General features: G+C 35.2%; 2 protein-coding genes across 2 annotated transcripts in view; both read left to right on the top strand.

Moving 5' to 3' along the window:
* The first annotated feature begins 6 nt into the window (after positions 1-6).
* LOC128553186 (uncharacterized) lies at positions 7-8530 on the top strand. The gene is made up of 6 exons (XM_053534304.1): positions 7-184; positions 1631-1912; positions 2359-2634; positions 2945-3486; positions 3819-3992; positions 8516-8530. The coding sequence occupies exons 3-6, from the start codon at positions 2370-2372 to the stop codon at positions 8528-8530; spliced, it is 996 nt and encodes a 331-aa protein (XP_053390279.1). The 5' UTR covers positions 7-184; positions 1631-1912; positions 2359-2369.
* Positions 8531-9692: 1162 nt separating this feature from the next.
* The window catches only part of LOC128553187 (uncharacterized), a 55004-nt gene continuing 39710 nt past the window's right edge, over positions 9693-24986 (top strand). The window contains exon 1 of the mRNA XM_053534305.1: positions 9693-9793. Coding sequence (XP_053390280.1) covers positions 9752-9793 — 42 coding nt within the window. The 5' untranslated portion in view covers positions 9693-9751. The remainder of the gene's footprint in view (positions 9794-24986) is intronic.

The raw sequence follows: 24986 nt of genomic DNA, 5'->3' as shown, positions 1-24986 counted from the left end.
ATTCATTTGTACGATGGATCAGAAGCAATCAAAGTTAGCAAAGATGTCATTAAGGAACTGAAACAGACGGGGGATGTAGATAGGCATATTCATTTGGCCATAAGTAGCGAATTTGCTTTAGATGGCCAGAGCGAAACAAAAGATGATCCGTTGAGAGAAACAGGGGAGAAGATAGACTACAATGGTAAGTAGCTATTCCCACCCATTATAACATATTGTTATATGTATAAATAAGATAATATATATAAATGTCAACGGATAAATGTACAAATACAGTCTGAATACAAGAACAACTGTAATAATGTATGCACAGATAAAACTGTTAACTTTGTAAGCTTCATCTTAAGCAGCCAGTATTTGATATTTACATGTCAGGTACAATTATTATCTGTTACCATAATAAATAAGAGATAAATATATTACTGCCGTTTATTGACATTTGTATCATATACATTTAAAAAAAAATTATTGACATGCCGTCGTTCTGCTTGGGACCGAATATGTACCAGCATTTGGTAATTGGCACACTATGAAATACTGCCTGAGGACGTAAGCTGGTGTAGTTTTAACGTAAATATTAGTTAAGAAATAATGTATAGAAAAAAGAGTGTTTTAACGTTATTAATGCACTGAAAGAGGCGTAGCCCGAGTGAATTATTCTGGAGACGTATAACCGATTTTGAGTGTATTAATTTAGGTGAAACACGATTTTGCTATATATTATTTCGATTCTAATATGCCCTTAATCTAAAACTGTTGATAAAATGTAGTTGCGCTGTGTTTTGTTCGAAACAAAATCATTGACGTCATCGCACGTTAACGTGACGTCGCTTTAGCGTAAGTAGAAACAATCATATTAGAATGTTTATTACATGGTATACAACAAGTGTGAATTAATGTATATTACTTACGTCCAAACGTAAATTCGTGCAACATTCATGAGAAAATGTCGTCCTACCCAAGTACTATAGCGTTATATGCTTATATATACATATTAAGGTCTAAAAGTGTTTAGCGAAACTTTATTGAAAATGAAATAACATCTAAACTTAATAACTCACCTATTTCAACAGTCTTTTTCAAAACAATTTGGAAGTCGTTGTCTTTCTCGTGTTTTGTAGAAATGATACTTTTCTTGTCACTTTATGTATTTTATTGCATAGACCAGGCTAAATAGAAGGTAATTGCATTCAAATACGAAGTAAACGTATCACAATTATTGATATTGCTTCCTTCTTTGGAAAACATATTGGATCACGTATTCATTCCTCTATGTTTTAGATTTGTATCGAGAAATATGCGGGGAAAATATTGCTCGATTTTAGGAGCGCAATAATATTCCTCGAAAGAACGAGTGCATATTTCTCGACGAAAATCTAATAACCCTTTTATGACATACGCATTTGCACTTAAAATTATTACATAAATGATACTAACTGTTATCAAACCTGAATGAAATTGAAACTGTCGTCGTTAAAGTACTTTAAAACCCAATAACATATATGAAACTGACGTCACAAATGACGTCACCCACTCGGAAGAAATTTGAACGTCAGGAGTATATTGACATTTCAGGTTCCATAGAATTTAACTGAGATTTTAGATGAATTTGTAATAATCTTTTTTATAGATACATGTATAGCAGGACAGTAAACAGAGTTCATTCAGCCACTATCCGATATAGTTGTGCATGAAGATGATTTAGTAGTTCTCTCTTGTGAACTAAACACAATTGGAAGTCAAGCTGAGTGGCGGAAAAATGATGAACCGCTTCTTGAAACGAAAACTGTCAAGGTTCTTGCAGATAAAAGCTATCACTGGTTGGTGTTTGCAAGAGCAATTCCAGAAAATACTGGCAAATACTCATGCATCTACAATAACGTTTCAACGTCAGCTTACGTTAAAGTCTCAAGTATGTAAGCTTATCTAAATACTTTTTAATACTAAATATTGCTTGAAATTTTGACACCGACAGAAACTCTAAAACACAGAATGTAAACCTTGAAACAAATGCCTGACTAAGTATCTATGTCCTATCAAGCCATCAGAACATTCCCGTATTTGAAATCATTGAGCAGAAAATTCCTAAGTCAAACGTTAGTTTTGTTTAGACCAATTTTTATTTCAAGCACTTTAAGTATCATTTGAAAAAAAAATTGGAAAATAAAGAGGGAAACGAAGGCCCTGTATTGCTCACCTGGCTAAGTATCTACATAGTTGGCATTAGAAATGCAAATAAAACTCCTATCTAACATGAAATGTGACGATATGCTCAGATCAGCTTACAACCTGTTTCAGATTTTGTTGTTAAGTTCGAAATTATAGAGTATAACTAATTGCATAATTGTGTTAACACAGAACAAGATTTCATGGTGGTCAAAGCTTTACATATAGATGTTGACGGACAGGTCAAAGAAAATAGGGATGTTTCCCTCGTTTGCACTGTTAACGCACACACTAAGAACCCAAAATGGTTCCATAACAACAAAGAAATCACACAATCGTCTCGAGTAGTTGTCGTTTCAGAAGGTCTGGAGTATAAACTTATTATTCGGAATGTGCAGTTTGAAGATGACGGATTGTACGTAGTAGCATTTGGTAGAGTTACATCATGTACAACAATGACAGTAAAAGGTAAGATATATACTGACTTGGTTGTGCATTTATTTACAACTTTTATTCGGAATTGGCATTACATGTAAAGTAAAAATGTTTCTTTAAAAACTGAACGACACTGCCAAGTGATAATTATACATAAGGAACAATGACTACTTGTAACAATTCTCTTTAGACAAACTTCGTGAACTACAATCACATATAATTATATTATTTGGACAATGAATGTCTTAAAAGTTTGCGATCTAAAATGAAAGTAAATGACATGATATCCTATATTGTTTATATTCCTGACTAAAAATCTTCTTTACTAATTTTAAATTCACAGGCGAAACTAATCAATTAGTAAAAGAACAGCTATCAGGAAAGCTTTTCTCCAGCTGGGTAAGAGGTGTACTTGGTCTTAAGCACCTAAAGCTTGGTCTAGAATGTATAGCAGAGAAAGAAGTGAAACGTCGCCATTCTGAGATGTTGAAGACTCTGCCTCATTTAGAAAAACCATGTATATCTTGTAGTGCAGCCAGTCTTTATCCCTTGCACAACAAGAAACAGTGTAACAGAAAACAAAACAAGAATAAGTGTCTATGTTCAGGTTCTCAATATAATAGGCGGCCGTGTCCTAATGGTGGATACTGCAGTCAGTTTTATGACCAAATAGTTTTTGATCATCGGTTCGAGCATCCTGAATTGGAAAATACGCAACTTGAACGATGGAGCTATGATCCATGGAGTGTGGCAACTTGCTATATAAATACCAAAGGCTACAAAGGGAAGGGGTCTTCTAAAGAAATTGACTGCGCAGGACTGCTGTGTTTGTTCATAAACAACAGGAGCTATCTAACAGATGGCAATTATGGTGTATTTGATAGGGTGATATCTATTACTTTATTTCTGTCAAGATTAGTTGACTTTTAAATAAATACATCTCAAATGCACATTCCTAAATGTTTTTCCTACTGCCTCAGTCACAAAAAATATATTATGGATCACAAGACATTCCGTAAGTTATAAGGACAATGTGTAATGTATGTTACAAATGCGTCATTGCTTGATTTTACGTACTTTAACATACAAATTTATCTGGTACACAAGCAAGATTTTATGATGTTTTTATGTGTAGTACATTTGAATCATTGACAAATGAAACCATTTTATCCAATAAAATACATATTCTATAGATATAAATATATGTTTCTTTTTAGGCGAGAACAAGTCGCAATGAGATACTGCACAATGCAAATTATGAACTATCAGAGGACCAACTTCATGAATACCTAGATAATTTCAAAGATGTTCTGGAAGTGAAGAACAATGCTAATGAGGATGTACTTGCAAATGATGAAAGCGTGAAAGAGGCTTTGAAAGCTATTGACAAGGTGACATTTAATGTACTTCTGCTATTTAAGCTTTTGTCTTTTTCACTTTATTTACCCTTTGGTCAAATCAGATACTAAACTAATTTATGCTCTTATGCATAAATATTATATTACTTTTTAAGTCATATATAAAGAGATTCTATTTAAAAATGTGATAACTTAAAAATATAGTTAGAATGTCAAGTATAAAGCCTTAGCAATAAAGTCGCCCTGACTGTATTCACGTTGGTGTCTGTTAACGGATTACGTTTTTATTTTATTATTTATTTCATTTTCATATACAAATTATTGCTTAAACGTTTAAGGTGGAATAGCACTTTGTAATATTTTTACAACCCGCGTTTGATTTTGATATCGTATTAAAGTAGGAACTACCTCCGTCATCAATGTGTATCTGTTTTCTTGGTTGTAAGTGAGACCTTTTAGTTGTGGCGTCGCAAACATTACCATGCACGTCTGTTTTAGCGCCGCTGATTTTTTGTCCCATATCCGACGAACAAAAAGTGACGTCAAAGTGCGCTCTTAGATACAACGCGGGTATGGTAAAGTAAGAATATTCTATATACTTAAAAAGCATGTATGCACTTAATATTGCCGTATAAATGTACTTGTATTTTCTCAATTCTTGTTTTATAATTAGAATATTTCATGTCTGACTTTTATAACCATTCTGCTTCCAGATCTTGTTTAATTTGGCAAAAATGTGTCCCGTTATGTAGGCAATCAAGGTATTTTCTAAATATATAATCTATTTCATTTTTTATGAAAAGGAAATTGTTTGAAGATTTTAATAGCTGAAGAACGTAAGCTAAAGAAAGTTAAAGAAGGATCTCGAGCCCGCCCGATTCACTCAAAAGTGAGAGCGCAGATCTACGGATCGCGGGTTCGTGCGTTTGAGTTCTGAGCGAGGCGTACGTTCTCCGTGATGATAAAAGACAGTGTCTGAAATCATTCGTCCTCCACCTCTGATTCATGAGGGGAAGTTAACAGTCGCTTGGCGAAGAACTGGTTTGTACTGGTACAGGAAGATTGATTAGGTTAGCTGCCCACCGTTAAATAACTGAAATACTGTTGAAAAACCCAAGACAAACAAACAAAAGAAGAATCTCATGACTACAGTAAGGTCACAAGAACATATTCATGTAAGTGTAGTGATAAAGGCAAAGTCTTGCAGGAAGACTTTTTTCTTAAATGTTTGACAATACCTTGTTTTCCTTTAAAATTAGAGTACTTTACTGTGATAGGTGTTAGTATATAGAGGTTTAGATTTTATACATGTACTTATACCTCTGCTAGCAATTTAAGTAAGAGTCCGTGCTTTATTTGGCTGAGCATCAGAGATGCCGCAATTTTGATCATTTCTGTTTCAGTTCACGCTTATTATTACATTGATACATAAGAGTAAGACGTAGGCGTATATTTTTTTGTGATTAGAAGCGGATGTTAATACTAGTATTTCGGTGGTATGTTTAGGACATGCATTTATTTTTTAAAGATTAAATTATCTTGCGCGCACGACATCTTATCTCGTGGTCACAACATCTTATCTCGTGCGCTCGACAACTTGTCTCGTGTATCTGGAGCGCATTTTAAAAGGGCATCGGACATTATGCAGGGGATTTTGCCCAAATTCAATGCTATTTCTTGACTTCGATAGCAGGTAGTTTTATATTAAGGCTTCAAATACTGATAAATATCAAACTGTGACAAAAAAAAAACAATTTTATTTCATATTTGTTTTTTTGAAATTCGAATAGTTTGTAACTAAGGGTAATATTTTTGAAAATTTTAAAATGTGTATTTTTAGTTAAAATAAGCATTGGCATTTAAGGTATATCTATAATTATGAAATATTTTAACATAATAAATTAACATATGCCATGCAGATTATCAGTTTTATTGACACTTTTAAAAATAGACGAAATAAACGAAAAGGAAAAAAAAACAAATGTGGAACAAAACATTTGGTCCCATAACTGTAGTTCAGATCTTTCCATCCGAGTGCCCATGATAACTGATGCATTGATCATAGCCTATTGTTTGTTTTCTATACATCTATTGCTATACTGTATTTACACATGTACAATACTGACCGGGCATTATGTGGAAGATTATATATCGGATACATTCAGTGGTGAAGATGGCCATACATTGGCGTAGTTGGCCTTTTTTCAGTTTAAGCGGAGGGGTGTAGAAGACTGCCTTTGCCCCTGTGGGTTCAGGGGTTCCTTACTTTTAGCATTATATGACACATGTTGGCACGTTCTAAATGCATCGTTTGCTCCTTTCTAGGTCCCTTAATATTGCATTTTTGGTGTGTTAAGTTTTTCCAGTTTCCTACATTATCTGTAGGCCTAGTCTTGCTGTACTGAAATTAAAGCGGCTACGCCACTAAGTCATGTAAATTTAGCTTATATTTTTAATGTCTAGCAAACATTTAAATGTGCTTTCTGTTACTTTAATACAAAAAAGAGAATAAAACAGCATAAAAATACATTGTAGAAATAAAGAAGGATCGCGAGCCCGCCCGATTCACTCAACTTCACTAGCTAGTATCAACATATAATGAAGATATTTTTGTGGTGTTTCTGTTTGTTCTTTGAGGTCATTATTTGTAGTTCGGTCGGCTTTGGAATAAGTTTCAGACGTGTAAGCGAATTGGTGTTAATTCTTGGCGAATCATTGTTAGTTCTAGGCGTGTCAGTATGGGTTCTATGTTCGTAAGTATTAGTTTTATGGGCCTCAGTGTTAGTTCTCGAAGCAACAGGGACAGTTCAGGAGTTGGTGACTGATGTACTTCTGCCAGAGTTTCGGATGCTGGATCCAGTGTTCTTTGGTTCGAATTAAAGCAAATGTTGTTCTTTAAATACATTCTAGGTTTGCTTAAAAGTTTAAAAGTTTGCACCAAAGTTGCACTATTCCAATAGAAGTTCGCCTATATCTCTTTGTCATGTATAAGTTGAAGACACATATATATGTACGTGTCCAAGCCAATTGCTTGGTTCATGACTTACGACAGACGCTGTTGTCTCAGTCCTGGTGACACTCAGTCAATAGATCCAGATTGTCAAGAGGCAGAAGATATACTTATTACGATCAGTCTGCTTTCTAGCTTGACTTTCTATGTCCGCTATTTATTTAGTTTTGTGTTTTCTATTCTTGAAATATACAAACATGAATAAAGCTGTAGATATGTAAGGTTTAGGAAACATATGCAGTAAGTGTCAAATATTTTATGTAAAATTCGTTTGCTGACACCCTGTACGTAGTTTCTTTTCAATTTTAACACTTCCCCCCTGCGACCAAGTACCATTTTTGCAGCATAAATATATAATAATTATTTACAAAGACATGTGAAATATTTTGTTGCCTCACTAGGGGGAAAGATGTTTAAAACGTAAAAATGATTCATGTTCATATTTTAATAGAAATGAGAATGAGAAATGTCTACAAAGTCCTCTTTCTTGTTCATAAACTTGTAAAATGAAGTCGCATTTATCAAGAAATGGTCTTTATCGTTACTCTGCAATTCCAAAAGTCTAGCTCTAGGTCAGTTTTTCTTTAATTGGTAAAGCAATCTCTGCACATCACCATCCTCCTACTCCTACCCTCCCCAACCACCCATCCTCACCTCCTCCTACGAAAAATTAGATAATAAAAGGGAAAAAACGTATTTTGGTCTCCCGGAATAACGAATACGATATGAGATAAAGAGTGGTGAAAGTAATTGATAGTTATGATATATTTGTCTGTCCCCAACGAAGTGTTACTACACTATCCCCACTTTCCTGACACCCACCCCATATCGTTCAATCTATCGGTGAGGCCAAAAGTCACACGGTGTGTAACTTTTAAATAACAACATTTTTCATGTCATATAGATACAGGGAAATATTCATGCGTGAGTGCGTGCATGTGTGCGTGCGTGCGTGCGTCCGTCCGTTCATATGTGCAGCTATTTTTTTGTCAAGAACATAACTTTGTCGTATATTTTGAAAACTCTTTATGCTTTACTTAGTGAGATCGATTCTCGCGAGCAAACAAATTTCCTCTGTCTTTAAGGTAACTGTCACACTTGACTGAGGGGATTAGACCAAGGTCGTGCACACAAAAAACATAACACTGAGGCAAGCATGTAGCATTTTCCAAATGTGGAACAACAAAAATCAAACAGACGGATGTTGGGAATGACGTCACACCGACACAATTTTAGTCACATAGCGACTTTCTAGCTTTTGATGATTGAGGAGACCCCATGTTCCCGTTTGTGCATTATTTAAGGGAAGAGAAAAAGTCATGCGCAGGAGATAAGATGCGTGCACGAGATAAAATGTCGAACACACAAGATAAGATATTATGCGCTCGAGATAAGATGTCATGCGCTCGAGATAAGGCGTCTTGGGTTCGAGATAAGATGATTTAATCTAAAATAAATGTATTTTTCCTAAACAAACATAACATTGCATAATACAGTGCTGGTATCCTAAAAATATTTACACTGTAAAGTTCGTTATTGTTTGTAGACAGGGATTGAGTAAATGCAATTTTAGTATACGTTTCAGCGCTGTTGTAAGTGCACATATACGAGTAGCATTTTATTTCTAAATTTCATATATCTTTAAACTCCCGATGTTCAGATTATGACAGATTGTGCAATTTTATTGTACACGCTTAAAATGTACTTGTAAAACATAAATCTGATAAGTTATAGTTGTAGCGATATGTAGCGGGCAACAGATGGAATTTATGTGTAATAATTAAGGAAGTGTTGTTTTTTTTGTTTTGTTTTTTAACATACATAGAAGTTCACTGCATACGTGTAATAGTCGATGTTGCGTGGAACCCCCCTATTTCGAATGTTTAATCAAATGCAATAATACACTTTTTCCAACTGCTATGAAAATGAGTTAATGCAGATACTGCGTGTGTTCTTTTCATTCAATAACCATTTCTGATTTATTCTAAAAACAAATCTGTGATATGCAAGACATTTTTCAATTTTGTTCAGCGTTTTATTCCACTTATATAATGAGTTTTTTTATGAAAAAAAATGTTCTAATTAGAAAAATAGAATAGAATTATTTTATTACCTCCACACAGGAAGAGTATATAATACGTTACACATGCATATATACATCTAATATAAAGTCATTATCTAAAGAAGAATACAGAATACAATAATACTTAAAATTTGATACTTTGGTATTTCTGTCATATGCACATACAAACAAACCGTGAGTAGAAGCATATTGTGTCTGTTCATCTATATCATTCGATTGGCACAACGTTAACGAGAAAATAAACCGATTTTTAACGTAGCGCCAAAACAATCGTGCAGTCATGTTTGCGACGTCACAGATGAAAAGTTTTACCTATAACCAAGAAAACAATTACACATTCATGCCTGGGATAACTTCTACTTTGATATGATATAAAGATCATATGGATGTTGTAAAATAATTACAAAGTGCTATTCCATACAAATGTGTTTTAGGACATTTAATTTCAAGGTCATTGTTTCATTAGTTTTTCCCGGTGTGTTACATGATCATTATAGTTCAGTTCAAAACGTTTTAAGACGATATAAATTTATTTATATTTGCACATACTATTTTCTGACCTGTTGTAAAATTGAGTAATATATACAATCAAATCAATGCAGAAAAAATATTTCACTATTTATTATCTTTTTATAGTTAAAAACACATCAAACTGATATACGTACGTCAGAAGAAATCCAAAACTTGAAAGAACATGCAATGAAGGAAGCTGCTGATATATTAAAAGAAGCTCAGAAACAAGTAAAGATGTTATTTACTATCTTCTTTTTTTCTACTCAATACATATATCCAAAATGTATTGTTGCTGAACAATACGGATAATATAGCGGAATAAAAGATTGAAGGGAATGCTTTTTGTGGTGTTAAATAGATTAACTGATTAAAATTACAAGTTAAAAATCTCTTTGATATAAATATTCGCTTAAATGCAGTAGCCGGAGCTTTCGACCTTTCGGTTTTCTTCAGCGGTGTTTATTTAACAATGTATACAACTAAACGGAAGTGACTTTACGTCTGTACGTTTTGGCACAACGTCCAATGCCTGTAACTCAGTTGAGCGGTATTCTTTGGTGTTAATGTCATAGGGTTGGTATATCCTTAGTTTGTTTTTCCATAACTTCTCAATTGTTTTGCGGTCCGTGCCGTGCAGCTTTTCCAGTCCCATCACAGCAAAGTCATCCTTATTGTGGCCGTTAGTGTTGAAATGGACGGCCACTGGATCATCATTTTTCGTTCTAATCCTGGAAAGGTTCAACAAATGTCTCGGACACAAGTTAGCGCCGGTTTCCACTACATATATGTATGACTGGTAACGTTTGCAGAACACCGCGTACACCACGTTTGAACCCTTACAGTTCATCTCGTTGCGCACGTTATATGTTTTTCCGTTGGCGTCGATGAATGAATCGGCTTTCATGATGTATTGGCACACATCACACCATTTTGCACCACACGAGCCGCATGAATTATTTTCCTTAAAGAACTGTCTATCATGTTTTTGTGTATACGTATGACTTGCAGATTGCAGTCCCTGAAAGCTGTAACGGGTGCCTCTGGAAATACTCGTTTCATCCTATCAGAGGTGTGAAGCATGGGTAAATGTTTCCATAAAATTCGACCTATATTTGGTAGTGCTCGGAAAATCGTCAGCACAATCGGAACCCGCTTGTTCTCTTTTTTTTTGCCTTATTGTAGAGCAGCAAGTCATCACGTTTTTTCACGTCTACCTTTATTAGGTCAGTTTCCACAAACTGTTCATTGTACCCTCTACTATGTAACTGGGTTTTGATTTCGGCTCTGTGCAGTTTATATTTTGATTCATCAGAGCAAATTCTTTTCATAGCTTTCTTAGTTGTTTCTGGGTGGGATGATTCCTAATGGAGGTACAAGTGTTTGTCACTTTCTTAATGTGTGTAAGTCTGTCTTTTTTGAGTTTCTGTGAATAGATGTCTTGACGTCAAGGAAATTTTACAGTAGAGTAGCGGAGTGTTATTTGAATCCTCGGAAGAATTTGGTTCCCAAGCTCATGGAATTCCTTTAAAGAATCTATACCTTGCGTCCACAGACCCAGACGTCATCAACAAGACATCTTTGCATTTACTCTGATTCCCATGCACCAGATACGTCGATGCATAGTTCATTCCGAGATGTGAGCCAATCGCCGTTCCTTCTGTTTGTACATAATGTTTGCCACCAAAGGAGAATGTATCGTTCTCCAGCACGGTGTCCATCATTCTTACGATGTCTGCTGTTGGAATGTCGGCCTGTATTCTTCTGTCTAGGGATTAAATAACCGCATCACGCGCCTCCTGACGCAGTACAGTCGAGTAAAGAGCCTTTCCATCAAAGCCGAAAAGTAACGTTCCTTCCGGACGTATACTGAACAGCACAAGAAACTATCCAGATGTATTACTGGTATATTTTGAAATAAAAAAAAAATATTTTTTTCAAATTTGAATTGTTTTTTGTTCATACAAAAAATACACTTGAAGATCTTCACGTGATAAATTTTTAAAAATCAGTCAACCGTGAAGACGATAGTCCCACAAAAGCCGTTTGAAATGCTATAACTTCTTAGTGTCAGTTGCATTGTAACATCCAAATTGGATGTTCGCGCTAAATTTGATTCAGTCATGTGGTGCAACCAAAATCATTTTTAAACTTTATACTGTTTTTCAAGTTAGTCAATTATCAATATTTCCAATGATAATAAAATTTCACAAAGAAAATTGTTAATTATAGGTGCACGTGAGTTTCGTGCAAAACGGCTATTGTGAGACTACTGACTTCACGGTTGATTGATTTTTTAAAAATTTTACACGTGAAGTTCTTCAAGTGTACTGTGATATGAAAAACACAAATTATTTATATATTAAAGTTTCTTAATAAAAAATAACCCAGTTATAAAACTGGGTAGTTTCTTTTGCTGTTCAGTATAGTTGTTTAATATTTCGCAGTTTGTTTAAAAAATCTATGGTGTCTTTTATATATGACTGAAGTGATGTCACATTGTTACGGAGTTCTTCCTCTATTATTTCCACCATCTTTTCAGTTGGATGACCCCTTCCATTCACATTAGTCCTCAACGGCAGCCCAGCTTTGTGCAATTTGGGATTTCCTTGAAGTCTACCAGAAGTGGCATTGAATGACCTAATATACCATATCAAGTCCTTTGTAATTGTTCCGTTTTTGCACATCTCATCTGCGATCTTTTTCACCTTAATATTTATTGTAATGGTATTGTCTTCTCTCACTTCAACATAAGTATTATTATCAGTCAGTTCTCCCTGGAGTTTATTTACGTATTCTTGGGTGTCCATGACAACCATCCCAGAGCCCTTGTCCGCAGGCCGAATAACGATTGTGTCATGTTCTTTCATTGCTCACTCTTCATGGTGTGTAAGATTTGTTTTGAAACGTTGTTTTAGGCCTGAAATTACATCATATATTTACACTCTTTAAGTAAGCATAAAGCCATTTTTCTCTCCCTGCTGCTGGAGTCCAAGTGGACTCTTCCTTTCTGTTATAGTCAGTCGGAATTTCCTCTTCATCATACGTGTAGAAATACTCGCGTAATCTCATGCGGCGCTCCCAGGATTTCAAATCAGTATTAAATTTGCCCTTGTCGATAAGTTTTCTTGTTGGCACAAATTTCACTCCTTTAGACAGAAGAGAAATTTGAGAACTGCTGAATGGTTTTCATGAGATATTGTGTTCTAAAGTATTCATTTTTTAGTTGCAGACATAGATAACATTTTATTTCAAATTAAGTCCCTTATCAAACGGAAATTTTAGCCTTTCTACTTCTGAGTCATTGCATTCTTCACATATATATCAACATTATAATAGTTGGCGGCTGCAATGATTTCCGCTTCCGTCGTCCATTTACATGATTTATCATGCATAAGAGCCATGTAGTCATTATGAGTTACAAAATCTCCATCTATTATCTTTGACAAGTAGTCTTTATTTTCTCTCATATCTTTTACTACATTTGCTCTGAATTTTTTTGTGGCTGGAATGATTTTTCAAAAGTTCCATATCAACGCACCTGAAAAAGCAATTACCACATTTGTGACAGGATGGTCGAATCGGGGATAGAAACTACAGGAACAATTCAACACTCATTACAATATTTACAAGTTCATTTACAGAAAAAAATATTATTTACAATGAATGAAAAAAACAACTAAATAGAAGCAAATAAAGAAAAACAAACTGAGCTCACAATCCAATTACCCATTCTGGCTCCCCATGTCCGGTGTTTGTATCCCTGAGCTGTCTCAGTTGACTACAAAGTCAGCGGCTTGGCGGTTAAGGCACAACCATTGGGCGAAAAAGCCCTGCGCTGGGAAATTCACATCCAGGCAAGTAAAGTAAAGCAAACCACGGGTAATATTTCCGGGTCGTGACATCACCAGGTAAAAAGGCGTCTGGTGGAAGAAGTTAAAATCTATAACATATGGTAAGCACCATACCAAATACAAATAAAGGCATAAACCTGCTCCTTTGGGTATACCATACCTCCGTAGGCTCCCATAAATAATACGTGCTACTTAACATCCAAAATATACATACTACTAAATTCAGACGTCACGTGAATACAATACGTCACTTATTACTTCCATTATTTCTCAAATTAATTACTTACTAGTCTAAAGTTAAAGTATAATATAGATATGAAAAGATTATGATAAAAAATATAGATAAGATGATGATAAACTGCAGCTATTATTTGCAACCACAAATTAACAAAAAAGCAATGCAAATCAAACGTAACACAATTATTATAGCTGGCATGAATGTATTATCGACTACCATACAACAAAATGGACATTTTATAGATATGCTATAGACTGGCACACAATAATTTCAGATTGCATTTATACATAACAGTACAATTCAATACCGGCGTTCCATAATGTACAACAAAAAGATTGACATATACGATTAATGACAAAATTACTTGCTAACTTTCAAGTTACACATTTTCCAATAAAAATTTTACAATTTATACAAATGGAACATTTTAGATTCCTTTTTAGAAATAAATAATTTACAAAGTCTGAAAAATTTAATAAATAAGCCTGACATATCCTGACCTGCATTTAAACTACAAATAGGTTGAGGCCCATATGTCAGTTTGTGACACACGTACCCCCTTTAAAAGAAAATTTATAATTTTCTTACATGAAAACAAAATGACATACTGAAAAGAACCAAAAAAAAAAAAACTGTCACTATCTGTACACCATATTATATAGCCTCCTGTCTACACTCTATTCAAATAATCTACACCTACATTTTCTCTACCAGGAATTGCTCCAATACTGATCCTAAATGGCTGCAATACCAAGGCCTATCTCATCAACCTGTAATTGCTAAGTTTAGCTTTACTCAAATAGGTGAGCGGCTGATGATCTGTTTCTAAGACAAAGTCCTTACTGAACAAATGCCGGTGAAACTTAGCCACTGTCCATACTATCGCTAAACACTCTTCCTGCATCACTGAGTAATTTTGCCCCCTAGTTAGCATACGCTACAGGTAATTTCTCTCCATTACGTTCCTGAAGCAATACAGATCCCACACCTACATCTGAAGCATCTACTCTCAATATAAAAGTCTTATCTAAATCTGGCAACTTCAAAATTGGCGGACCCATTTAACTAGTCTTCAAAGTCTGAAAAGCCTTATCTTTACTTTCACCCTACTCTACAAGATTTGGCTGACCATTTTTCGCCAAATCTGTGAGTGGAACTGCAATGGCGGCAAAATTAGGGATAAACTTCCTGTAAAATCCGACTACATCTAAGAATGAGCATATTGCCTTCTTGGTTTTCGGTCTCTTGGCATTTTGTATGGCCTTTACCTTATTTTGAACTGGTTTAAGGGTCTGGACATCTCCTATTATATGCCCAATTCATTCTAACTTCTGAAACCCTATAAAACACTTCGTCTGTTTAGCTGTTAACTTAGCCTCTCTTAGTCTGGTTAACAACTCAGTAAGTGCCTCTACATGTTCTGGCCATGTGATTGTATACACAAGGATATCATCAATGAAACTATCTGAGCACCCAAGGTCTGCAAAACGTTGCAGGGGCGTTAACTAATCCAAATGGCATCTTGCGGCATTGGAACAAACCTTTCGGAATTTCAAAAGCAGTCATTGGTTTAACGTTTTAGACAAAGGAACCTGACAATAACCCTTGCTAAGGTCTAGTTTAGAAATATATCTATATTTAGATAGTCTCGAAAACATCTCCTCCATGTTTGGTATAGGCTCAGCATAGAAAACTGTCAGTTTGTTGACCTGGCGGAAATCAATACAGAACCTGATGCTGTTAACTTTTTTCCTAATAAGGACAGTTTGGGAGTAAAATGGAGCATTTGATTGTTAGATTACTCCCAACTCCAACATTTTATCTACTTCCTCTTTTACTACTGGCTGCAAATTAAAAGGAATAGGATAACCCTTTACTCCTTTCGGATCTGTAGTTGACAACTGAATATCATGTTCAGCTAAGTTGGTATTCCCAGAAATATCTGTCAGTACATCCGAGAATTTTTCTGACAACTCTACTATCTCTTACATTCTACTGGTAACTCTAGATTTATCTCTTCATCTTTGTACGTTTCTGTACCCTGCTTTATATAAGGACACTAACTATATCCTTTTCTACACTACTCGAAAACTCATCACTACTTTCATTCGGATCTATTCTATCGTAATCTCTTTGATCCTCCTCTACAATAGCTGCTCCAACCTTAGTTGATAAACCCTTATCCGGTATAGACTTAATATCATCTTTCCTTTCACAGTACTGTTTCAGCATGTTTGCGTGAAAAGTTTTCAACTTTCCGTCTACATCTGTCCTGTAATCTAGTCTATTTCTACCTCTACTACTACGTAAGGACCTTTCCAATGTAACAACAACTTATTATGTTTCATAAGTAACAATACAAGTACCTTGCTTCCTGTCTTAAACCTCCTATCTGTAGCCTTCCTATTGTAATTCTTCTTGTACCTAGCAATACGTTTTGCTGACTCTTGCTGAACTATCTTACACATATCCTCCAACTTTTTTGCAAATCCATAACATACTGGTAAGTGGTTTTCACCTCATCATTTTCCGTCTTACCAACCAGTAACCCTCTTAGAACAGTTATCGGTCCGCGGATTGTTCTGCCGTTAAGTAATTCAAAGGGAGAAAAACCCAAACTTTCTTGCGGAACTTCACAGTAAGCAAACAACATAGCATTCAAATACCTATCCCAGTCTCTAGGTCTCTCACTACACACATGCTTCAACATTTGCTCCAAACTACCGTTCAATTTCTCTACTAAACCGTTACACACAGGGTGACACTGTGTTGTAGTTAACTGCCTTAATGACAATAATCTACTAACTTCTGCCATAAGGTATGACGTAAACTGCGATCAGCGGTCGGTAAGCATGTCCTCTGAAACTCCTAATTTACTATACATATCTACTAATGCCTCTGCTACTCTCTCAGGTTTAATACTAGGTAGTGCTATTGCTTCCGGATATCTAGTAACATAATCTACCATAGTCAAAATATATCTGTTTTTCCTATCAGTCATAGGTTCTATCGGGCCAACAATGTCGACAGCAACTCTCTTAAATGGAGTATCAATCAAAGGCATCTTTCCTAACGGAACTTTGCTTACTCTTCCCTCAGCTATAGTATGTTGACATATACTACATGACTGACAATACCTCCTAACCTCTGCCATTACTCCTTGCCAGTAAAATTCACCGAATACCCTATCACTAGTTTTTCTTACTCCTAAATGACCTGACAGTACGAATCATGCGCAACTTACAACACCGTTTCCCTACGACATTTATGTACAACCAACTGTCTACTTTACTCTGCATTCTGGACGGTATATTCTCTATACACCAGCTTATTCCTAACCTCAAACTTCACTAAACCCTTGCCTCTACACTTAATCTTACCTTCCTCAGCCTTCTTTCTACACAAATCTAAAATACTATCTTTCTGTTGATTTTCCTAAAATTCCTCTCTAGAGATATCTAGAATCTGTGACGGAACTTTAAGCTTAACTTGCTTCTTTACTTTGGCCTGCGCTAGTTTCTACTGCTGACGCTAAACTACTAAACTGAAGTTCTACATCTCCCGCTACATTACCAATTATAACATAATTATTAGGATTATCTACCACCAAAGCCTCAGCTGTACCCTTGAAATACGGACAGTCAATATTTACTCGAGCTACATCTAGCCTGTGTTCACTCCCATCTATGTGCTTACATCTTTCTCAACATCACAGAGTTCTATAATATTATTTCCACTCACCGACCTGTTAGACTGACTCTTATCTCTATATTTCTCCTTCTACCTCTACTCTTAGTTCGGTCACGGCCTCTACCTCTATTTCTATTTTCCTTACTATCTCTATTCTCTCCTTTACTACTCTCCTGCTCCTGCTCTACCTCTACCTCTGCAGCATTATTACCAGACTTTCCACTTCTACAGTAGTACGAACTGTGCCTTATACGACCACAATTAGTACATTTCAGTACACAAAAGGTTGATAACCTCTTACTCTATTCACACCATTATTACTACCTCTATTAACAATGCCTGCATTTCGATTACTAGGAAAATGTCTCTGAGTTATTGCCTCGGTCCTTATGGGTTCGATTCACGACATACTTGGAACCTCCACGGGTCTTTGCAAACAAATCTGCATCTTCTCCTACATCCCTATCTTTAACCAACCTCTTACTACTCAAATTCTGATACAGTTCTCTGTTACATACATTTAAGAATTGATCCCTAAGCATAAAATCTAACAAACCTTTGTAAGTTTTCTCTACCTTGCTCAACCTAAGCTAACCTTCTAGGTATCTACTGATTCTAGCTAAAACATCACAAATGTTTCATTATCACGTGACTTTTCAGTTCTGAACTTTTTGCTATAGCCATCGTTAGTGAGTTCGAACTGACGTAACAAAGCGGCTTTTATAGGCCTAGAGCTGGAAGGTGAAACCCTCCCCCCTCTAGGGATTTTTGTAGACCCCATTAGTTTTGAAGCCCCTTGTATGTAGATCATATTTCTGAATTCTGCCATCTTGCCTGCGGGTTCTCTATGAGTTACAGCCTGTTATTTACGTTACCACAACAATTATTTAATAAATGATAAAACTGTAATGTAGTGATTTATATAGTAGAAACAACCAGAATCATTAGCATGTGGATTTAGTAATATGCAGAATATGCCGTTGTCAATGTTCCCGCTTAGTTTTGTTCTCTCAATCGATCAATTCATATTGTAATTTACGTTACCATATGTTTTATAAAAATCCTCATATCAATTAATTCAATAAGTTTAATTGTCAGAAAATATCAGATATGTCTAAATTATAGTATTTTCAGATACACATTACATTAGTATTTAAGTATTTATCGCTCAGTCGTTTTAAGAACAAGTACGTTACAATTATATACGTTACTAACATTCACGATATAATATTTAATTTCTTAGTCAATAGATTGTTCATGTAATACTTATAATGATATTCAAACTTAGATAATGCGAGTATCTTATCAAGCTCGAACTAGTTTGATATAAAAATGCATAAAACACAACACTGACATTGTCACCTACGTTACGATACGTTACTGAATGTTTATTTTAGTAACTAAAAAATACACGCACACAACCGCTTATCTGTTAAACTAAATAAATTCACACAAATCTAAATTGAGAATCAATTTAGTTGCGAGATTCAGTCACCTAAGTTATCATAATCACTGTCTGTTTCGTATATCATATTGATCATCTCTACTTCTTCATAGTCATCATCAGAGTCATTGGAGTCACATGTTACTGATGTGTCACAAATAATTTCAGCCAGTTCTTGAAGCATTATATCATCAGAACAACAGTCATATTCAAACAGATTTTCTGATCCAAATTTCTATCCACTTTCATCTACTTTTGGTGTAATTGGGAAAATTGATATTTCACAAGTGTTATGTGCATTTTGAGTGACAATTGGCACAGTGGAAATAGAGACTCATGTCAATGCAATTATATTTGCTTGGGACATTGCCAGCACCTACTTGATACTTTGCAAGAAACCTGTCAAATTATAAGTTTGTTGATGTTATTGTATTCATCACTCCATAGATTGCACAGACAATATTTTCGATGCCTTTAAGAGGTCATCAGATCAGTGATGTGAACTACTTCTGCTGATGTTGCAAAATACACCTGGTTTTTCTCTACTAATTTGTGCGGTGTTACTATTCCTGTGCGAAGAAAAGCACCAGTTGTGTCAACCAGTCAGACAGTGTATTGCAGGAAAAATTGAGCAGATTCTTTCTCCTTTGCTTATAAAGATGCTGTGAGTATTTAAATGGTGTCTCTTATTGCCTGTTCCAGTGTAAAAAACAGTATTTTGTATTTTTGAAGATATCCTCAATAACACAAACACGTCTGTATCTGGGAATCTAACTTCGATTTTTGCCTTTCGTATAGTGCTTGTACTACTGATATGCATGCAATGGATATTATTCTTGTGTCTGCTTCTTCCTTTGTACAGAAACAGTGGTACGGTATATAGGGTCGAGCTTGAACTGTGTTCCCCTCTTCACTTTCCACCATTGACAAAATACAGATGTCTTCTTCTTCATCTTTGATGCATAGGAATCATATTTATTCGAAAATTAGATTGATCAACTGAGTTTTGTAACTGACATTTACAGTCCTCAGTCGATCAAATCATATCAGCGTGGAAGGCGTAGATCTTCTCCAAAATTCTTACTTGTAAGGAGTGAAAATCAAAGAACCATGTAACTGAAAAGCATTCATGTCAAAACACAAGCTGTCTTAGGTTGTTGACTTCGGTTACGTCTTGAAATGTTGCAGGGATGGTTACTTACTATGCTTTGCAGCAGGTCGTTATTGTCAATCAACAAAACAATGTCATCTTTTTGGGACGGCTGCAGCCTTTACAGAGTGAAGAAGTTTTGAATAGTCTGTTTTCATTGACATTGCAGTCGCAGTGGCTATAACGGGCAGGGGATAGGTCCTAGAGGAAAAGAAAGTGTCAATTTTAGATTTATGTTGTGCTTAACAGCCAAAAGTACCAACTGTTCATAGACGTTACGTTCTGCTCTTATCTGTAGTATTTTGTTTTGAGTATTTTAACTTCAGCAGTGGCAAATGTTTTGAGTTTTCCTCTCTTAATCTTCTCTTAATGGAGTCTTGAAAAGGAACTGATTTTTCAGTCAATTTTCTTTTGATAATCCGTCCATTGTTTTTTTTCTCACCTATTTCAGTTGCCTTAAGGTCATGGGCGACTTCTGATTTCACAGGAATACCAGACGACACACAGTAATTTTCATCTTTGCTGGATTTTTTAAGCCTAGAATAGGTTCGTGAAGGATTTTATGCCATCATAACCCCATTAACTTCTTCTTCACTCCTGCGTATTTGAGTAGGTTATACTTCTTTGTGTTGGAGCATATCTTTTCTGTGTATTTCTGCATTCTGAAGTGTTGCTTCAACATACCTGGCTATGTAATGACGTGCCATGCACCAGTGGACATAATAATGCAGCATAGTTTCTACTGAAAACAAGTATGCCAACATCAGACTTTGCATATCTGTTACTTGTCTTCTCTGTAGTGATATCTACAGCATTTCTCAATGCTGGCACAGAAGACCTAGATACACTGAAATCATTACTTTGGAGTAACTTTTATGTACCTGGATCAATATTCATCAATGTCAACAGGTAAACGAGGAGGTAGCGGGCATCAATATTGCGATCAAATGCGAAGAACAAAGAGCACAGTTTTTACAGAGATGCTGTATGTAAAACAGAAGCATAAATCTGTGTTGCTTTGATGAGTAACAACATCAAGTGTATTATGTTTACATACATTAACCAAAATTAAGCAGTTTTGCCACTTTCGCCATTTCTGATTTCTGATTTGAACTGCCCAAGTCAATTGAAATATTCTTCAAAGTCAGGAGAGTTACTATTTCAAACACCTTTGCATGGACCTTCAGTTCGTTTCTGTAACATAAGTTTCTTCTGAAATGCTTTCTTTGCGGGGTTTTGTCTCTTCAAACTTGCATAGAAGCAAACTCTCAAGAGCTTCCATTACAGTCCTGTGTACATTTAGGGTATGGTTGTAGCATTTACCTGGTAATACTTTATCAAATGAACAACTAGAACAAATTCCTGATTCTACTACAAGTTCTGTAAGATCATTGCCCTTCATTAATTTTCTTAGAGGCCCAAATATAGAGCAGATTGTGTGAAACACGCCCATTCTAACAATTATCTCTAGACTACAGAATCAAAGAATATGCCTTCTTAGCAACAGCCGAGTCACACGTCACTATAATATATTTCTGGCAAACTTCATTACTTGCATCTACTGACGTTTTAATCATATGCTGGGCTGTAGTATTATCATTATTATCATTGATTGAATAATTCGAAGGTGCCATATGTATGTAGCAAGTCTGAGCACTCATTCTCTGCAAGTCATTACACACATTTGTAATTTATCTATTTATTTATTTCATTTCATTTCATTTTCCACTCAAGTAAATCAGTTTCATTTCACATGAAAATTATTCTTTTTTGTTAATCTTGATTGTAAATTCAGTTTGAAGAAAACTATATATGATTTATTTAATTAGTAATTTTCGTTACATAGATTTATATTTTGTAATACATTTATATGTTTTAAAATATATAGTACACATTTATGTAATTTGTACATGTTACGTATCTGCTTAGACAAAATATTTTACAAAATCCCAAATACTTTTCGACTTCTTTTTAAAAAAAGTAATTAGTATATATGTGAAACTCATATTGTCAACATTATATTATTTCGTCTTCTTTACTATACATTACCGCCTATTTTTCCGTAATAATTAGAAGATCTTACAACTGATATAATTACATCAAGCTCACATCTGTTATAACCACAACCTCTTGTCAATACACTTTTGACATAAACACTTCAAATAAAATATAAAAAAAACATAGATATATTTTCTATTTTCGTTACAATTTTTGGTAACGTACATTTGATAACGTAAAGCACATGCCTATAAATGTCAATTTTACCTGCAAAATGTAAATTTGTATATTCTTTCTTTATATAATGACATATTGTGTAGCTAGTAAACCATTTATGGCTAATTGTAGTGCCAGTTAGTATTTTCTAGAAATTATTAATGGTAACGTATAAAATAGGCTGTAACGTAAAAAGAACCCGACTGCCAGATGGCAGAATTTCTGGAATGATAGCTCATATTATACGCTTTAAGAAAATTTTAGCGTAGAAATATCCCTAGGGGGGGGGGGGGGTTATTGTCAGCTCAAGGTCTATTAGTTTATAATAGCCCTTCCAATATTCTAACGGAAGCCTATAAAAGACCTCTCTCACCGTACCTTTCAGAAGGAACGGTAAGTTAAGAGACCATATCTCTTTGTCCTAATCCTGCGCAACAGCGTACGTTTCGTACAAATTCAAGTACGCATCCATGGAATCAATTTTCTCATCAAAGGGGAACATCTTAACCTTACTTTTTCTTATTCATTGTTTCTAAGTCTCACTCGAACTTATGTTCTGTCTCTAACTTCTTACATTCTGCTTCCTCCTTCTCTGTTTCTAACTTCCTAGCTAACAGTAACTTCTCCTTTTCCATTTCTAGCTCAAACTTACGCTAATATTCTATTTTTTCCTTCTGTAATTTAGCTTCTGACTCCTATATTTCCTTCTCATCTTCTACATGTTCTAAGGTACCATAACTTCCTAGCTAACAGTAACTTCTCCTTTTCCATTTCTAACTTATCTAGCTCTAACTTACGCTCATGTTCTAATTTTTCCTTCTGTATTCTAGCTTCTAACTCTAATCTTTCCTTCTCTGCTTTAATCTATCTTTCTCTGTTTCTAGTCTACTATGTCGTTCCTCACGTTCCCTAGCCTGCTCTACCTTAACACAGTTACGTAACCCTTCTTCTTCATAACCTTACTCCTGTCCTTCGTTAACTCCCCTACACTAGTTATGTTTAAATGATTACACTATATTAACACTATAGAACACTACAGTACAACAGCTACTATAACAACTTGAGACACTAGTCAAAAAAATACCGGGAGGGAATACTAGACTAAACTAGTTTAAATTAAGGCTCTACAGTTATCATTAAAGAGCCAAAACAAAATACTATTTTCACAAAGTATATACTACACAAACGTCCTCAATTAAATAAGACACTCAGTTGCGCAACAGTACTACGTGTCAATCAAGGTTGCACAGGCAACATAAAACAATGTACAGTGACAGTAGGCTATAACAATACCCTAGCCTAACCAACTAATGATCAACTTTAACTAGTGTTAACACTTTAATGTAATAAATGAAACAAAATAAACCAAAGCGCTTCATCCTATGACAAAGTCTAGGTATATAACACAACTGTATAGTACTAAAACATTACAGTAGGTTAAAAGTATATGCAAGTAAACAACCTTGCTATCACACACACATTTTAACCTTTAGCCTGCTGGTGGCAAGTGATTCTGCCTTTGCGAACAGGGCAGACCAAGGTCAGACTGCACATCCGTGCAATCCGATCTTGGTCTGCACTGTTTGCTATTCAGTCGGTATATTTTCTGTGAATGCCCCTTCAAATGATAAATGGTACTGCCCAAATTAAATGAGAGACCAGTCCATTTTAAAAAAACATTAGCATGGTAAAGGTTAAAATACTGTATCCAGAATATATACAGAACACTAATACATAATAGGATCACTGGGAGAAATAGGGCGACGCACAAATAAAAGTGAGTAGGATAACTCTTCCTGTCAAGAGCGGTCACTATCTGCACAGATAAATGGTGGCCTCATCATAAAGTGACACAAAATAAAACCCAAAAGTATAATAAAACGAACGAACTCACCTCAGATTCCAAGTGTCCACTGTCTACCAGTCGTTGACCTCTAGAGCTGGTTAGCTGAAGCTATGGACCTGTCTGGTCTGAGGTAAGTCGTCACTCTGAAAAATGGATACAACTATTATATGTGTAACAACAATAGAACAAAACATAAGGAACCTTTACAAACTATTGCTGCAGTTAAATGAGTGTTAATAATGTTCGAATAGAGAGTAGGCTGGTTAACCATCCCAGTTCTGACACCAGTGTGACAGGAAGGTCGAACCGGGGACAGAAACTACAGGAACAATTCAACACTCATTGCAATATTTACAAGTTTATTTACAAAAAAATGATTATTTAAAATGAATGAAAAAAAAAACTAAACAGAAGAAAAGAAAGAAAAAATGAGCTCACAATCCGATTTCTACAAGATGTTTATTTCTATTAATTACAGTTGATTGTTCTCGTAACGATTTAACCGATGTTTACTATTAGTTAAAACTTAAAGTAGCACCCCTAAACTTTTGTATGATAAAGTCCCACTAAATCGTGAAGACGTTGACTCTATTCTGGCTCCCCATGTCCGGTGTTTGTATCCCTGAGCTGTCTCTGTTGACTACAAAAGTCAGTGGCTTGGCGGTTAAGGCACAACCATGGGACGAAAAATCTCTGCGCTGGGAAATGCACATCCAGGCAAATTGCAATTACATATCAAATACTATACTTGTCAACAGATACATTTATACATTACAATACAATGCAATACCGGCGTTCCATAATTTACAACGAAAAGATTGACATATAAGATTTATGACAAAAGTACTTGCTAAGTTTCACGTTACACATTTTCCAATAAAACTTTTACAATTTATGCAAATGAAACATTTTAGATTCCTCTTTCGAAATAAATAATTTACAAAAGTCTGAGAAATTTAATAAATAAACCTGACATATCGAAACGAGC

This window comes from Mercenaria mercenaria, unplaced genomic scaffold, assembly GCF_021730395.1.
Source record: "Mercenaria mercenaria strain notata unplaced genomic scaffold, MADL_Memer_1 contig_3573, whole genome shotgun sequence".
Classification (NCBI taxonomy): domain Eukaryota; kingdom Metazoa; phylum Mollusca; class Bivalvia; order Venerida; family Veneridae; genus Mercenaria; species Mercenaria mercenaria.
The sequence above is the reverse complement of the archived record's forward strand: the minus strand, read 5'-3'. Positions and strand labels throughout refer to the sequence as shown.

Excerpts from the sequence above, each read along its gene's own strand:
- LOC128553186 (XM_053534304.1), top strand. The coding sequence starts at position 2,370 with ATGGTGGTCAAAGCTTTACATATAGATGTTGACGGACAGGTCAAAGAA. Across the intron at positions 2,635-2,944 it reads TACAACAATGACAGTAAAAG|GCGAAACTAATCAATTAGTA; the intron begins GTAAGATATATA and ends TTAAATTCACAG. Across the intron at positions 3,487-3,818 it reads ATTATGGTGTATTTGATAGG|GCGAGAACAAGTCGCAATGA; the intron begins GTGATATCTATT and ends GTTTCTTTTTAG.